Source organism: Chinchilla lanigera, unplaced genomic scaffold (genome assembly GCF_000276665.1).
Source record: "Chinchilla lanigera isolate Chin_1 unplaced genomic scaffold, ChiLan1.0 scaffold00041, whole genome shotgun sequence".
Classification (NCBI taxonomy): domain Eukaryota; kingdom Metazoa; phylum Chordata; class Mammalia; order Rodentia; family Chinchillidae; genus Chinchilla; species Chinchilla lanigera.
Window position 1 is genome coordinate 17,283,586 of NW_004955442.1, and position 17,050 is coordinate 17,300,635.

General features: G+C 41.4%; 1 protein-coding gene across 1 annotated transcript in view; it reads left to right on the top strand.

The window, feature by feature from the left end:
• The first annotated feature begins 646 nt into the window (after positions 1 to 646).
• Mapk1 (mitogen-activated protein kinase 1) overlaps positions 647 to 17,050 on the top strand; it is a 95,795-nt gene continuing 79,391 nt past the window's right edge. Inside the window, exon 1 of the mRNA XM_005391695.2 lies at positions 647 to 997. Coding sequence (XP_005391752.1) covers positions 879 to 997 — 119 coding nt within the window. The 5' untranslated portion in view covers positions 647 to 878. The remainder of the gene's footprint in view (positions 998 to 17,050) is intronic.

The window sequence follows — 17,050 nt, forward strand, 5'->3', positions numbered from 1 at the left end:
AGGTCTCAGTTTCTAAATTTTTCACAAGTGGTTTAACTCACGACTCCATAATACCTTACTAGTACTTGTAGCTCGGTTATTATACTAATTTGCCTTCTCTTTCTTAAAAATAACGTCTACGAAGGTGGATCCCTCAAAATATTGTAAGTGCTCAACAAATATTTGTGCATCGAACCTCTGATTAGCGGATCTATACATTTTTTCGTTTCTGGTCTCCGTATTTGTGTCTCACACTTTCTCGGTATGCAAATGTCTTTCTCAGTCTCGGTCAAGTCTTTCGATCTCTGTCCTAGTAGAGGTCCAAGTTCATCAGTGCGTGGGCCAGGGATTCGCGAAGCCCTGTCTCAGGGTCCCAGAGGCTAGTCCTCGGATCTAATGCTCAGCCACAGGTAGATGTCTGGCCGTCAAGACTCGGCTCGGGGACTCGCGCTGCCCCGAGGTCCCGAGGTCCCCATCTCCTTCATAGCGCCAAAAGCAGCCTCACCGTAACTTGCCCGCGACACACGTGACCGCGCCGCTCGGCGTCGCCGTCGCAGTGCTCCGCCCAGAGCTCACCGCTTCCGCCAGCCCACGCTGCCCCGCCCCCCGGCCGCAGACAGCCAATCCGCGCGCACGCTGCTTGGCCCGGCCCTGGCGCCCTCCTCGGCGCGCGCCCCTCCCTCCGCTCACCCGCCGGCCCGCCCGTCAGTCAGGCAGGCGGTGGGTAAAAGCGGTAGCTGGCCTGTTGGTTCTCCTGATCGTCGCTCTACCTCCTTCCCGGTTAGCGGCGGCGGCTGCACGGGCGGCGGCGCAGCCCCTCCGGGAGGCGCGGCAAAGAGCTGAGCGGGAGCCGCGGAGCGTCAGTCCAGCGCGGCGGCGGCGGCGGCCCGGCAGCCAACATGGCGGCGGCGGCGGCGGCGGGCGCGGGCCCGGAGATGGTCCGCGGGCAGGTGTTCGACGTGGGGCCGCGCTACACCAACCTCTCCTACATCGGCGAGGGCGCCTACGGCATGGTGTGGTGAGTGTTCGCCCTTGCCCGCAGGCCGGGCCGCGCCCGGCCACCACACCGCTGGCTGCAGCGGACGCCGCCGAGGCCTCGTCTGCGCCTCGCCCTCCCGCGCGGCTACGACCCCGACCCCAGGCTTCCCCTCGGTTCGTGTGCTGGGGTTCTCGGCGGTGCCCTGGGACGGGTGGAGCGTTCGGTGTTACTCGGGGCTCTTCCTGGGCCGGCCCTTGCTCACTGTTGGGAGGGGCTCGGGGCGGAGGCCAGGATCGGTGGACCTCCGGACTCGGTCTCGAGAGCGGACTTTCAAGCCTGGACCCTCGCGAACGGAATGGAAGCGTCCCCTCCTTTCTCAATTTGCTAGCATCATGGCCTCTTTTTTTTTGACTTTCGAGTGTAAAACCAGGAATTCCATCAGATGATTGTGGATGGTGGCAATGGCCGTGGTCTGTTCACCTCGGTGTATTGTAGAACACCGAAATGATACATACTTTTCTCCTCTCACGTCTGCTAACCGCGAACAGTTTTCATTAAATATTTCTAATGCTGCTAATGGTGTTTTTCTGCGCAGGCTTTCTAAAAAGCATTAGTGGTACCAGTGTTGGTGGAATATTTCAACCTTGAAGTTTTTAAATGGATCTTAAAATCTTACTGTTGCATTTCACGAAGGATAAATCAGCATCACTCTTTTGATTTATTAAAGACATGTTTGGAGGTCGGCCTAATTTGACTTTTTTTTCCCCTTTACTCCAAATGAGCTTTCTTAACAGCATAAGAGATGTTTTAGCCTAATTACAGTGAACTTTCCCTGTTAATGTTTTAGTGGTCAGTGTATGTGCATCTTACTGGAATTCTTGCATAGTCGCATGCAGGTGTTCTCACTTGATCCTGATCCTTCACAAACGTTTGTAGAATGATGGCGACAGTATTGTATTCATTAGAATGCACTGGCTGTAGTGTTAGGTGATGAAGAATGTATTGATGAAGAGTTGGTAGAAGTTTATTCTCTCACACATAAATCATAAGTCTATTGTGTTGAGTGAAGTGGACATTTATTGAATGCCTCATGGCGTGTCCTGTTCTCCCTATGTTGCACCTAGATAACTACCTTGAGGAAGGAAAAGATAGTTATAGTCCTCTTTCAAGTTAAAATGTATTTCTAGATAAAGCCAGTTCCCAGGTCTCAAAACTAGAGTCAGACTTAAGATTGTAGGCTGAACTTCTATTTCAAATGCTGCAGCTCTTTTCAATACACTCCATTTTCGTTAGATAGTGTTGCTAGTAATTTCAGAATTTTCACACATTTTACTGTTAATCTTCCTAAAAGACTTTTTTTTTTTTTAAAGTCTTTTTGAGACAGGGTCTGGCTGTGCAGTTCAAGCTGGCCTTGAGCTCACTTTGTAGCCTAGCCTGGTCTCCAACTCCCAATGAGCCTCCTGCCTCAGCCTCCCAAGTGCTGTGATTACCGACGTGTGCTACCACGCCCGTCTCAAAAAATACTTTTGAATCATGAATATTCTTGTGTAGGAGCAAAATGCTTCCCAGTTTACAGCTGTGAAATTTAACTCAAATTCAAAGGCTTGGGAGCGAAAAGAGAAATTAATTCAAGCCTAAAAGAAGTAAGGACCTAAAAAGTAATGGAGAGAAAATACTGCCCACAACATCACTTCTCTTGTCATACATCTCAGTGTTCTTGCACCTGCTAGTAAGTATGCCAGTAACTCTGTCTCATGAGGCTCACTATTGCCACTGACGTCCTGTTGCCTCTTGTAAAAAATGAGCTTTAAGATAAGTAAATCGGAGTTTTTTTTTCTTATCTAGTAATAGCTTCACTAGTCTGAGGATGATTTAGATGTGGGATCTATTTATTGCTGCTGCAGTCTTATTTGACCCAGCACTTCAGTTAAAATGCTAACTTCTGTTACTGTAATTTTCCTTTCCTCAGTAAAATACAGATACAGTGGAATCTGAATCCCGGGTCCAGATTAGAGCCTTTTATCATCAGGTTGATAATATGTTCTAATATCAACTGACTCTTTTACATTGCTCATTATTAGCATTTGATCAGTGTTGACTAATAGCCTTGCGAATATGAAGAGCTTCTTGGCAGAAATATTAACATTTGAATAGCAGTCTCTTAAGAAATTTAATGTTGCTGGGCATGGCGGCACACGCCTGTAATTCCAGCACTCAGGGGCTGAGGCAGGAGGATCGCCTTGAGTTTGAGGCCAGCATGGGCTACATAGTGAGTTCAAGGCCAGCCTGAACTACAGAGAGAGACCCTGTCTTAAAACAAATTCAATGTTTCCAGGAGGGCTTAAGGATTTTCAGCTATTGTTCAGCAATTTTTTTTTTTTTCCCATTTCTTCAATCAGTTCATTAGAAATTGTGTCTGTTTTGTTCTGGTTCCTTTTCTAATAATATGAAGAGTATACTACAGATGAAGAGTAGGGTTTGAGTTGGGCCTTTAAGAGTGGGTGTGATTTTGATAGGCAGATAATAGGAGCAAGTGACAGCTTGAACTGTGGAATCTAATCCTGGAAAAGTACTTAGGTGACAAACTGTGGAGGACTGTAACAGCAAACCTGAGTTGGACTGTAGTGTACTGTACTGCACTGTATTTGTACATAGGGGAAGCATTAATTGTGGAGGACTACCAGGACAGCTGTCCTTGAAAAGAAGAGCATTTGGCTCCATTTTGGCTAAACTTGGCCCCTTTTCCATGTACAGAGCTGGCTAGGATATTTCTTTATCCTCTCAGTTTGTTTTACACAATAACAAATGGGTCTAGCTGAGGTACTGATGTATGGCCTTTAAAGCAATGTGACAGGTCAGTGATGAGCAGTTTATAGCTCCCAAGTAGTACGTGTGAGCTATGCCAAGTACTGTCACCGTGCTATCCACTGAGGTTGAGACTGAGGTAAGAGAAGGAATCTATGAAGATTACACATCAAAGCCAAAGCATGAGATGCTTACTCAATCTGTGATATGCAGATTACTCTTTCTACATCTATCTCTATCTCTCTATCTATCTCTCTCTCTAGCTCTCTATCAGGCCTTCTCCTAGCCCAGCCCATAGCACTCACGCACTTCCTGCCTTTCTCTCAGTCACTCATTTCTGAGCCACTTCCCTCTTCACGAATTAGTAAAACCGGGTTTGGCCCTGGGTCATGGCCTTTGTTCCAGTTAGTTATTGTTCTGACTGGACTTAGAACCCCTTTGGCTCCCTATAACTGCATATATGTCTTAGTGTCTTTATTTTTGCCATGGGTTGCACTGGAGTGGTAGATTGGAATTAATTTATTGGAGTTCCAATAACTTTCCCTTGAGATTACAAATATAAACTCCACCAGGCCAGCTGCAACAAGATCTGGGAAGGGCTTTCTATAATTAATATTTTTGAAAGAGTCACACATGTGACCAATTTTGAAATTTTAGGGGAAGGTAAGTCAACATTGGTAATAATGATAGGAAAAAGAACTGGAGTGGGGGAATCTGGTTTTGGTAACCATTCTAGAAGTTTAGTAATCCAGTGCCAGTAGAAGGTAGCAGGTGGAGATGAGGGGCCTTGAATAGACAGAAACAGTCACAGACGCTTCTGTGGGAGAGTACTCAGAAGACTTTCAATCTTGGCAAGTATGGGTAGAAGCAAAAGAGATGAGACTTAATGGATAAGAGACCAAGAAAGATGGGGTTTATATTTGAGAGAGATTTCTATTTCTGAGATAAAAAGAGACAAGACATAGTGATTGATTATGGACCTACATTTTCATTCCAAGACTTTGATTTTGGGAACCTGAGAAGATAGGGTAAGTATAGGCAGAGCAGGTTTGTAGGAGAGAAATAGTGAGCTCTGGTGTGGACTTTGTTTTGTGATACCTGTGAGCATTTGAGCTATAAGGAAAGCATCTTCAAATTTGTAACAGGGGAGCAAGAACTCGACCTGAAAATTTAACTACAGTGAATGATACTTAAAATCTTGAGCAGAGGAGCATAAATTTTTATTAGAGGTCATTGGTTAGGTAAAACGCAAGTCTGTTCTGTATATTCCTCTTTTAGGTGTAAAACCCATAACATTCAATAAATTTTCAACGGAGTCCATTATTCCAGAAAGGTAGAACAGAAGGACTGAAGAGGTTGCTCTGGCAAGTGAATACTTTAAGAAGCAGGCAAAGGAAGAGTAATCTGAGGACTAATGAGATATATAAGAGAAGAATGGTGGGAATGAGAGGAGGAATTGAAGCTGTTTGCTTGGTTGTCTTATTAACTAAGATAAGACTTATCTGTTTTGAGTTTGAAACAATGTGACAGAGAGGTCAGGGGGTCGTCTCCATAGAGATGCTAATTGAAGCCCAGTGGGTGGGTGAAATGAGAAAAGGTCTGAGAACTGAGTTAAAGGAATGTTGGCCTTTAGGTGTCGATAGAGGGCAAGTTAACAGAAATCTATAGAGGAAATGTGGTCAGAGATTAGAAAATCAAAAGTGTACTTTACTGAAGGAGCCCAGGAGACAGATCATTAAGGGATTGGTATTGGGTACTGTAGAGGGCAAATAGAATACAGCTAACAACAAGCTGTTGTGTTTGTTGGCTTTTCACTTTCCTTTAGAAAAATAAATGGTTCAGTCAGCGTTTTATTATGGTCATGTCCTGATGGTACAATGTTCTCTCCTGTTAAAGTTTTTGTGATTGTAGTTGTCTAGTAGAAATACTGTATTGTTATTTTCTGGTTTGGTGTTTTTTGTTATTTTTGGAGCCAGTGTCTGACAGAGTTACCCAGGCTGGTCTTGAATTTATGATCCTTCTGTTTCAGTCTACCAAATACCTGGGATTACAAGTGTGTACACTATACCCAGCTTTCTACGGGTTTTTTGTTTTTTTTTAAACATACATTGTTAACTCTCATAACCACACTGCAAGGTTTTTCTCTGTGTTTTTATTTTAATCAAGGAAGACACTTGAGAGAGTTAATTTGGCCAAGACACACAGCTAGAAGGTAATGTAACAGAACAACCCGTCCTGTCTGGTTCCTAAGTGATAATCAGTGACTAGAGTTGAGGGGTGGGACTGTAGCTCAGTAGAATGCTTGTGTAGCATGCACAAGGCCTTGGGTTTCATCACTAGCACCTCAAAAAAGTTAGATTTGAAAAAATAGATGATTTCAATAACAGAATGTATCTGTTGTCTGCTTTTTCTTGAATCACTTTTTAGCCTTCTTTAAAACTATTCACAAAAGATCATTTGCTCAGATAATATTTTTTGAGCACTTACTTTGCCAGGGTTCACATAGTCCCTGCACATGAGTAACATAATACAGATTATGGGATATAATGGGGCAATAATACAGAGACTATTCCAGTGCTATATAAGAGGAATAGATGAACTACTGAGAGAACACCTGAGTAATGCAAGGCTGTCTTGATATGGCCTTAGAGATTTTTGAAATGGGTTGATGTATAAGTAGGAGTTTCCCTTTTAGAAGTGCTTTCTAGGAACAGGGAAATGTACATGAAAGGCACAGAAGTGTAAAAGCAGAACAGGAGGTCAAGGGCTAGAGTATAGAAAGCCTTATGGAAAAGGTTAGAAATTGAGACAGCTGGAGTAGGCAGAGCCAAATCCTGAAGGGCATTGTTTACTAAGGATTTAGACCTGATTTTGTAAGTTATTGGGAATCGTTAAAGGATGACCCTGTTTCTTCTGTCAGTTCCGTAACAAATTTTGTTAGCTTTGTCTATCCTCCCACTTCATCTCTTACGTTTTTCTGTCTACGGTGATTACTTGCCCTTTTCGGTACTTAACTAGTAGTACTTGGAAGAGATGATTTCACTCTTCTCTAGGGGCATTTGGAACTTGAGGAGGGGACTTTTCTGTTGTCACAATGGTGTGTGTGTGGGGGTGTTACTGCTTTCAGCATCTATGTGGTCAGATGTGCTAAATGACCTACAGTTCATAATACAGTCCTCCGCTGGAGAATTGTACTACCAAGATGTCAGTAGTACACCCCTCTATCCAACCTGGAAAATGTTGGGCCCTGTTCAGGTCCTTCTTTCCTCTAAGGTTATCTCTGTGAAGTTTGCCTTATAGCTCCCTGCTATTGTGTTCCTTTTTTCCCTGGAATTGTTTTGGATATTCATACCACCTGTTTGAAACATGTGAGTAGCAGTAGTGTATGTCTTAGAAGGCTGTAGTGGAATTCAGAGATCTGGATTCAGATTCTTAGATTTGCTTGGTGTTAATTTAACTTTCAATAAAGAAGTCTCTGCTGGGCATGGTGGCACACATCTGTAATCTCAGCACTGAGGGCTGAGGCAGGAAGATCACCTTCAGTTTGAGGCCAGCTTGAGATACGTAATGAGTTCACAGCACGCCTGAGCTACATAGTGAGACCCTCTTTAAAAAAAAAAGTCTCAGGTAGCCTTTTTAGACTCTAAAAATGTGAGGAAACCCACTTACGTGAACAGCACAAAATCTAGTGTTTCTGAACAGAGTTTAGAGTACAAGTAAAACTAAGAACAAAATTAATTTTGATATTAATAGTATATGTAATAATGTACTTCTGGTAGTTAGCTGTAACTATTACATTATTCCCATGAATTTAACTTGTATATTCTGTTTTCAGGTACTGTAAAAAGATTCTTATGAAATGCATCTAAGTTGCTTGAATTTTCCCAGGAACTGTATGTAATTTATTCCTCACTTTGCTTATATTAAGGTTCTTACTAATTAAAAATCAGTTGGTTCCTCAGTAAACATCCACAGTTCCCAGCATTCAGCCTACCCCACCAATCCACTTGCCGCACCCTGAGGTTGTGTTTCTTCTGTCTTGCTTCTCTTTTCCCTTTTACTTCTTGCGGGTCCCACATTAAACTCCAGCAGGTACCTGGGAGCACATTCAGTATCTAGCTCCCTTTAGGAAGGGTGACATACCTGAGCTTTGAAATGGTCCATATTGTGCCAGAAAGAGGAAGGGAGATTCCAGGAGAATTCTGACTTCAGACTTTTGGGGATCCAAGGAGAACCATGGAAGAAGAAATCTAGAATTAACTCAACAATTGTATGACACCATTTATAGGTTCCTGTTTCATCAGCTGAAAATGAAAGGATTGGGTTCTGACTGTGGTTTGCAAACAGTCTCCTCTCTGGGGGGCTTTGTGCTTACCCCAGAGAAATAAGAAGTCTTCTGTGTACCACACCTGCTTCCTTCATTGAAGCACTCCTGCTTTTTCCTTTCCTTGCTCTTTTCCTTCCCCTCCTTCTTTCTTTTCCCTTTCTTTCCTTTTATTCATCTGTCACCTTCACTTACATACTTATTAGGATCAGCAGGATAAGATTCCTTTTGGAAAAAAGTTTCAGTTGCCTTACAGACATTAGGAAACCAACAGGATAGATATTCCACAAGGTCCCTCTCAGATACTCAGTCTCTAGGCAGGCTGTGGGTTTGGAGCCCATGACTAGTAGGAGCTGTGGAGTGTAGGTGTAGCAGGGTGTCTACGTGGGATATGCCATAACAAGCCAGCTGACTGACATTAGTTGCAAGCTTGTCTTGCTTTAGGTAATTTCATATTCATTCTCATCCTCATCTTTGAGGGTTTTTTTTGTTTTGTTTTGTTTTCACTTTACAGATAAAGAAAACCAGGTTCCAGGTAACATGTCTGTGGTTTACAGCTGATATAGTAGAACTGAGGTTTAAACTGAGACTTACTTGGACCTCAGAGCCTGTGAATTTTTTCTTTAGTACTGTAGGCTTTCCTGTGTTACAGCAAACTATATGGAAACATGCTTCCTACACACTGCAGTATGAAATAATTGTCATTGTTAACTCAGGCTTGAAGAGGAGACTGGAGGAGGGTAAAACAATGTGTTTGAGGAGGGGTAGGATTAAAGCAGTTGAGTATTTATCAGGAGGATAGTGTTGATTTCTTATTCCTCCTGCTTACCTCTACCAGATATTTTATATTCAGTCATTTAGTAAATGTTACTAAACATGTACCTTACCTATGTGGTAGATGGTAGGAACAATTAGTGGTAAATAAAAGTGGTTCTTATTCTTTGATGTTTACAGTCCAGGGGGGAAGTAATAACATTCACTGAGAGTGATGAGATGGTGACTGCTATCAGAGGATAACAAAAGGTGAAGCCAATGTATTTTTAGTAGTTAGGGAGGATTTCCTGGAGGAAGAGGAGTTTAAGCTAGAACCTGTAGGATGACATGGCAGTAGCTGGGTAAAAGGTGGGTTATTGTGCTAGAGTATTGTAGACACTCTTTTGTAGAGAATGGATTGTAAAAAATGAGGAATTTATGATTAAGATCAGCACCTTTCTTTGGTATCGCAGAACAGAAAGTACAGTGAAAGCTTCAGGTATGGTTGGAACTAGGAACTGTGTCCCTCTTTACAGTACAAAACCTTGAATCAAAACTCTGAATCTCTGCAGAGCTGTTTTGTTTTTCTTTCTCTTCTCTTTTAATACTTCCCCATGCTCTTGGCAGGAGGCAGCTGACCCTAGGTTCCTAAAGGTATATGTCCTCAATTCACTTGACCACTAGGCTGAGAATACTCTGATTATGGTTTTGGGGAAAGAGAATCTGACCCAGCCAGGGAGAGGTCCACCTCTGACCTGAGGCCCAAGGTAAGGTTATTTTATAAGTTGGGGCCTCCCCAAGGTCTAAGAGGTGAAGTAGAGATGACCAAAAGTCTCTTGTTGACTGCTGACTTGCCAGTTTAAATTTTTGGTGCTACTTTCCATGCTTTTCTCCAGACTCAAACTATTTGTTACTGTTGGAGCCTGTGGAGAAAGGAGGGAAGGAGAGGAGTGAGGTGTTTGAGGCAGATGGGCTTTGGTTTCCTCTTAGGGCTGTTCTGCCTTCCTGTCTCTGGTGCAGTGGGATGGGATCTTTAACATTTACTTAATATTTTACATGTATGTATATACACATACAAATGAGATGTACAGCTGGGCCTCTGAGGTTTATCCACATGTTTAACCAATAGAAAATAAAAAATATAAAAGAAAAAGTTGCACCTGTACTGAACATGTACAGACGTTTTCTTTGTCCTTACTTCCTGAATAGTGCAGTGTAATAACTGTTTGCATAGCATTTACCTGTATATGGTATTAAGTGTTATAAGTAATCTAGAGCTGGCTTAAAGTACATGAGAGGATGTATAGGATTATATTTAAATACTGTGCTATTTCAGCATCTATAGACTGTAGTATCCTCTGGGTGTCCTGGAAATAAGTCCTCAGGGATTCTGAGGGAAGATTATATCTGTGTTAGGAAGCCTAACACTATAGTAAATACCTAAGAACCCACTGAGTGATTTCTTGACTGTATTTTCTGAGGCCAGAATTCCTCATCCCTGGCCATAGACCTCATCCCAGGATTTTATCTTCTGTCTTGTGTCTCTGTAGTTGAATGGAGAATAGGTGGATTTTAATCACTTGTGTGTGTTCCCTTATACATGTGGGAAGTTACTCAACCCCAGTCTTTTTTTTTTTCATCTGTAAACATGGAATATAGTTGACAAAGACCCCATAGTGTTTTGAGGAATTAATGAGAGAGTGTTGATGACTTGCAGAGCACTGAATACTACACTTAATGCCTCAGTTGTTATTCCCTTGAATTAAATAGGCATGGTGAAACCTGGATCTTCCCTCACCTCAGTGTCTGGGAATACCCTCCTGGAATATAAAGCAGCATGTGTGGAAGTAAAGATTGGATTTCGGTCAGAGAAATTGTGTATCAGGTTGTAGTTGTGTGACCTTAGGCAGCACACACCCATTTTTTGATTATAGTCAGAGGGCATCTTCTGTGCCAGGCCTGGGCTATGTTCCTTCCTTCCTCAAGAATGTTGCTGTTGTATTGAAGACAGACTGATAAGAAAATAAATTACTGTGTAATGCTGTGTGTGCTAGTAATGGAAATAAGACACGAAATCATTCTGGTCAAAGCATCTAACTTCACCGGGACTTCTCTGTTATTCATTAAGTCCCAAATCGTTTGGGGTACTGTGGGGAGAGAGACATCAGTGAACAGAGCATCTAGCCTTCAGGGAGCTTACAGTTGCAGTCTGCAGCAGTGGTATTGAATCTGTGGGTTTTTGGGTTTTTTTTGTTTTTGTTTTTGCTTTTTGTATTTTTGAGACAGGGTCTTGCTATGCAGTTTAGGCTGGCCTTGAACTCACTTTATAGCCCAGGCTGGCCTCAAACGCACAGTGATCCTCCTACCTCAGCCTCCCTAGTGCTGGGATTACAGGTGTGCACCACCACACCCTGGCCAGTATTGAACCTATTGTAATGACAATACAAACTATTTTTTGCCCTGAACCACTGGGAAAAAAATTGCTGTTGCAGTGCACCCTCTCACTTGAACACTTTTATGTCCAAACAAGGATACTCTTACATAACCAGAAGTAACCATCATCAGGAGGTTAACTGACATGTAACTGCTATCTACTCATTGGACCCCATTCAACAATTATATGTTACATTTAGTTGTCTTATTTCCTTTGTCTCCTCCACTCTGGAGCCGTTTCAGACTTCTCTTGACTTTAATGGCCTTGACACTTGAAAATTAATGTTTTTACTTTTTAAGAAACTACCAATTTTCCAAAGTAGCTGTACCATTTTACCTTTCTGTCAATGGTATATGAAAAGGTTCCACTTTCTGTACATTGTTAGTTAACACTTGGTTTTTTTAGTCTTCTTGATTGTGTCTCATCTGGTGGATTAATAAGTGCCATTACATTATGGCTTTACTTTGTATTTCCTTCATAACTAGTGTTAAACATCTTTTAATGTGTTTATTAACCATTTGTGTATCTTCTCTGAAGTGTCCAGTCATGTCTTTTGCCCACTTTTTACAATCCCTTTCCATCACTTCTCGGCCTTCTGGCCAAGATCAAGTGTAAAATCCCTTTCCATTTAATTTTGGTATAGTTCAGAACTTAGCAAGTTTTCCATGGGAGTAGGGACAACCTATTCAATGCATAATACAAATTGAATCATGCAGCAGTGATGGAGAAATCCTAATTTCCTGGTATTTTACAAAATAGCTGGCCAATAATCTTCAAAATAAAGTTAATGCAAGAATGAAACTGAAGGGCTGGAGATATGCTCAGAAATAAAGCACTTGCTTAGCAGGTACAAGACCTTGGATTTGATCCTCAGTATTGAAACTCAAGAAAAAGCTGAGGAATTGTTCCACACTGAAGTAGCCTAAAGAGATGGGACAACTATACACAATATGTGATTCTGAATTGGCACAGTTGGTGACACTAGACTGGCATCTAAGGATTAGATTGTCATCTTGGGTCAAAGTTAATGAGTTTGATGGTTGCCTTTTGATTATGTAGAATGGTCTTTGTAGGAAAGACACCAAAGTGTAGGTGTTGAGTGGTCATATTTGGAAACTTACTTTGAAGAGTTCTATTTACAATTTTTGTTTGAAATTTAGTTCCTTTTTACTTAAGAGTTGTTGGCGAGTTCCTTTCAGGGAGGTACTTGGAGGAGGATGTGCTGAAATTTGAGGGAAGCCATGAAAGGCAGCATTTAGCCCATCTGAAAGAGCAGTGTCTTCAAATCAAAGAGACCTAAGTCTCAACCCCTGCTGCCTGTGAGGCATTGCATGGGCTTATGCTAACCACTTTGCTTCTGCAGTTTTAGTTTTTCTCTTCTGTAAAGTAAGGGATTAGGATGATCTCTAGGGTCCTTTCTAGTTCCAATATTGTCACAACTCTGAGGACATTGCATGAAAGTAGCACACACACACGAAAAGGACTCATGTGGATTGCTTTTTTAATACTGGAGAGCTGTTTCAGTACAGTTTACATAATAGATTTCTATATAACCATTGAGATATAATAAGATAGGAAAAAAAGTGGAGGTTAAAAGCTAGCAAACTGATTTACTTTAATGTTAAAAGCTCAAAATTAAACCCTTAAGGAAAATGACTGTACTTTATGTGTTCTAAAAGTAAAGTTGAAACTTTGTAATACTGTCTTTGCCCCCAAAGATTATTCATCTGGTTTGACTGGAGAATTGTTACCTGGTTTATATCTATATGTCCCTCCTAAAGCCTCATGAGCTCCTAGGCAGGATTTTTGAAAGGAGATTGTATTGTAGGGGTGCTATTGCTAAATGTGATGTTAGGAGGTGGGGGCCCTAGGTGGATGAGACAAGTAATGGGGGTATGAACTGGTCGGGTGTATCTCCTTCCCTGGTTTCTCTGCTTCCTGGCTGCCATGAGGTGAGCAGCTTACTTTTTCAGTAAAATGGTGTGGTATTATTCTTGCACAAATTTTGTTAAAGTTATTCCTCGATATTGTTACATTTGTGTTGCTGTTATAAATGGTATCTCTTTGTTGCTGATTTATAAAAATGCATTTGACTTTTATAAATTTATTTTATTCCAGTAACTGTGATCTTATTAATTAGTGTTTAGATTCTTTTAGGATATCTATGTCATCTGCAAATCGTATTTTTTGTTTCTTTTCATTACTTAAGATTTCTTTTCCTGGCTAGACTCTCCTTAACAGAGTTGAATAGCAGTTATGATAAGGGAGCATTCTTGTTTTGATCGTTAAAAGGAAAGCTCTTATTGAGTGATGTAGGCTGTTGGTTTCTCATGTCTTCTTTTTCAAGTTTTTTTATCTTTTTTTTTTATCCTGAATGAATTTCCACCCATAGAAATTCTTGTGTTTTTTTCCTTTAGCCTGTTGTAAGTTTCAGATTATACTAAGAGATTTTCTAATATTGAACCAATTCTGCATTCCTGAGACTAAGCTCAATTTGTTCATGATATGTTATCATTTATTATATAATGCTGGATTCTTTTTGGGGGGGGCGGGTGGTACTGGAAATTGAACTCAGAACCTCATGCTTGCCAGGCAGATAATGCTGGATTTTGTTTACTAATAAATTATTGGGTTTTTCTTATACATTTAGTTTTGGTATCAAAAGCAGACCACCCTTACAAAATGAGAGGCTGTATTCCTTTTCCTATTTCTGGTTTTTGTAAAGTTGGAATGACTGAGTTCTTAAAACCCTAACAGAACTTGCCTTAAAGCAGTCCAGACTTGGGCAGATCTTTGTTTTGCTGTGTGTTTTTGTTTTTAATGGAAAAATGTTAAACTACTGTTGAAATTTCTTAAAAAACTGGTTATATAGCCAGGCGTAGTGGTACATGTCTGTAGTCCCTGTGCTGAGGGAAGCTGAGGCAGGAGGACTGCAAGCTTCAGTCCAGCCTGGTCCAGCCTGGGCAACTTAGTGAGACCCTGTCTCAAAATAATAACACAAGGGCCAGGGATGTAGTTTAATGTGAAGGCCTTGGGTTCCATCCCCACTACCACCCCCACAAAAGGTATGTGAACTTTTCTATTTTTTATTTCTTCTTGATAAATTAATATTTTTCTAGGAATTTATTTCACATACTTCTTTTTCTTTCTTTTCTTTTTCTTTCTTTTTTTTTGGTCTGTTTTTGAGACAGGGTCTCGCTATGCAGTTCAGGCTGGCCTTGAGCTCACTTTGTAGCCCAGGCTGATCTTGAACTCGCGAACTCGCAACGATCCTCCTGCCTCAGCCTCCCAAGTGCTGGGATTACAGGCGTGCGCCACCACACCTGGCTCAATTTCACATATGTCTGTATTAATTTGGTATTGGGGATAGAACCCAGGGCTAGATCCCCTGCCTTTTTAAAAAATGTTTTTATTTTGAGACAGACTCTCACAAAGTTGCCTAGGTCAGGGATAGAACCCAATGAGCTACATCCCCTGCCTTTTTAAAAAACGTTTTTAGTTTGAGACAGACTCTCACAAAGTTGCCTAGGTCAGGCTTGAATTTACTGTCCTTTTGCGTCAGTCTCTCAGAGTGCTGGGATTACAATTATGGGTCCGCACCTTCACCACCAAGTTTTAGTAGTACCTTTAAATGGATCTATCCTGAACTTGCTGAGGCCCTGTCCCAGAGTAGAGAGAGTGCCTTTTGTCCTCTTTTCCTTCATAGCCGGGTTCTCTCTGTAATAATGGTCTATACATGGTCTATATTGCTGTCTGCTGTATGGTACTCCTGAGTTTGCCTGTTCTGCTTGCTGAAACCATATATTCTCTTTCACCCACTCCCAACAGTCACTGCACATTTCCTAATGTGTACAATCTTTCTCAACTGTGATCCCCCTGGATCGGTTGCTTTTTTTTCAGTCTGTTCTTGATGCAAGCAAAGATTCTGACTTTCTGGAGCATTTGATGTTGGAATCCATTTTCTTATAAGTTTCCTCCACTTTGCTGTTGAGACACCTCTGGTTTTTCCAAGTCTTTGGCCCTTTTTTTCTTGATTGCTGGGCCCTCCTCTGTTCCATACATTTCTGTGGGTGACCTCATCCAAATTCCTAGGGGCTGATGACTCTCCAGTCCTAAAAATAAACAAAGTCAAACCTTTACTTCCCTTCAAGGCATCCTTCTCTTTTCTTAGGTCTCTGCCCACAGTTCCACCTCCTCCCTCCTACTTTGCTCTTCTGGACCTGTTCTCAACAAGATTTTTTTTTTTTTTTAACCTACTTAATGCTTATTCTGTACCATTGTGTCCTGTATTTTTACCTTTTCATGTATCTATGACTCTAGCATGTAAGGTCAACATAATATTAAGTTTTCATTTATATAACTGTTCCCCATTCATTGGGCATTCAGATTGCTTCAGTTTTTCACTTTTTTTTTTTTTTGAGACAGCATCTCTCAATGCAGTTCAGGCTGGCCTTGAGCTTTGTGGCCCAGGCTGGTCTCGAACTTGCAGTGATCCTCTTGCCTCAGCCTCCTGAGTGCTAGGATTACAGGTGTGCACCACTGTGCCTGGCTTCACTATTTTAAATAATCCAGCTGTAAGCCGTTTTAGTACAACAGCCCTCTTTTTAGCCCACCCCTTTGAGTAATTTTCTTGAAACCTATTTACCAAATATAGAATGACCAGGTCAAATAAAACAAGACACTTTTGTAGTATGTGGCCATAGTGCTCTGTGGAAGCAACATTTTTTTTTTGTGCTACTGTTAATCTTTAAAAGAATCTTTCTTTGCTTTCCTCTTTCTTACTGTGACAAGGTATTAATCTTTTACTTGTAATTGAATAAAAATAAGGTAGTAATCTTTTACTTGTAATTGAATAAAAATAAGGTAATAAATAGCTTATCGTGGGGCTGGGGATTTAGCTCAGCGGCAAAATGCCTGCCTGGCAAGCGCAAGGTCGTGAGTTCGGTTCCCGGTACCGGAGAAAAACCAAAACCAAAAAAAAAAAAAAAAAAAAAAAGATTATCGCAGTAGATGGGACCTTATAATTGCTTTATCTTAGGTCTATTTGTAAAGCTAAATCTTTTCTAAGATTTATTTCTTTATCTGATATTTGAACTGTCATGTTATGCAACCATGTATCCATTAGAAGTTGAGTGTTAATCTTTGTTTCCTGAGAGCTATTAAGCATTTATATAATGAAATTCATCAACTAATTCTTGACTGTGTGTATTAGCTTTCCTGTCACTGGGTTGAAATACTCAGTACCTGCAACTTAAAGGAGAGGTTTATTTTGGTTTAGTTTTAGTGGGTGTCTTAGTTACTTTTCTTTCGTTACTGAGACAGAATACTGGACATTCAAAGTTAAAGGGAGAAAGGGTTATTTAGCTCACAGTTTATAGATGTTTCAGCCCATAATTGGCTGGTTCTAAGGCAAGGTAATATGGCAGATAGGCACTGCAGAGGAGAAACAGTTCATGGTGGGCAGAAGTTATCAAAAACAGCCAAGGGATGACCACAGCTCTTTGTAGGCTACTTCGGGCAGGTAGAACTCACACCCTTAATCCTGCTGCCCTTGATCCTAGCGTTGTACTATGAATCAGTGCCAGCCACCTCTGAAAAAGCCCCACCTATGACCATGTGAGCCTTTGGGGGACATCTAGACACAAGCCATAACAGTGAGTGTAGTCTGTGATTGGCAGACTTTTAAGGCAGAAACAGCATTGTTGAAAGGCCTGGCAGAGGAAAGCTGCTCATCTACCTCATGGTAGCCAAGAAGCAGAATGAGAGAAAAGAAGGC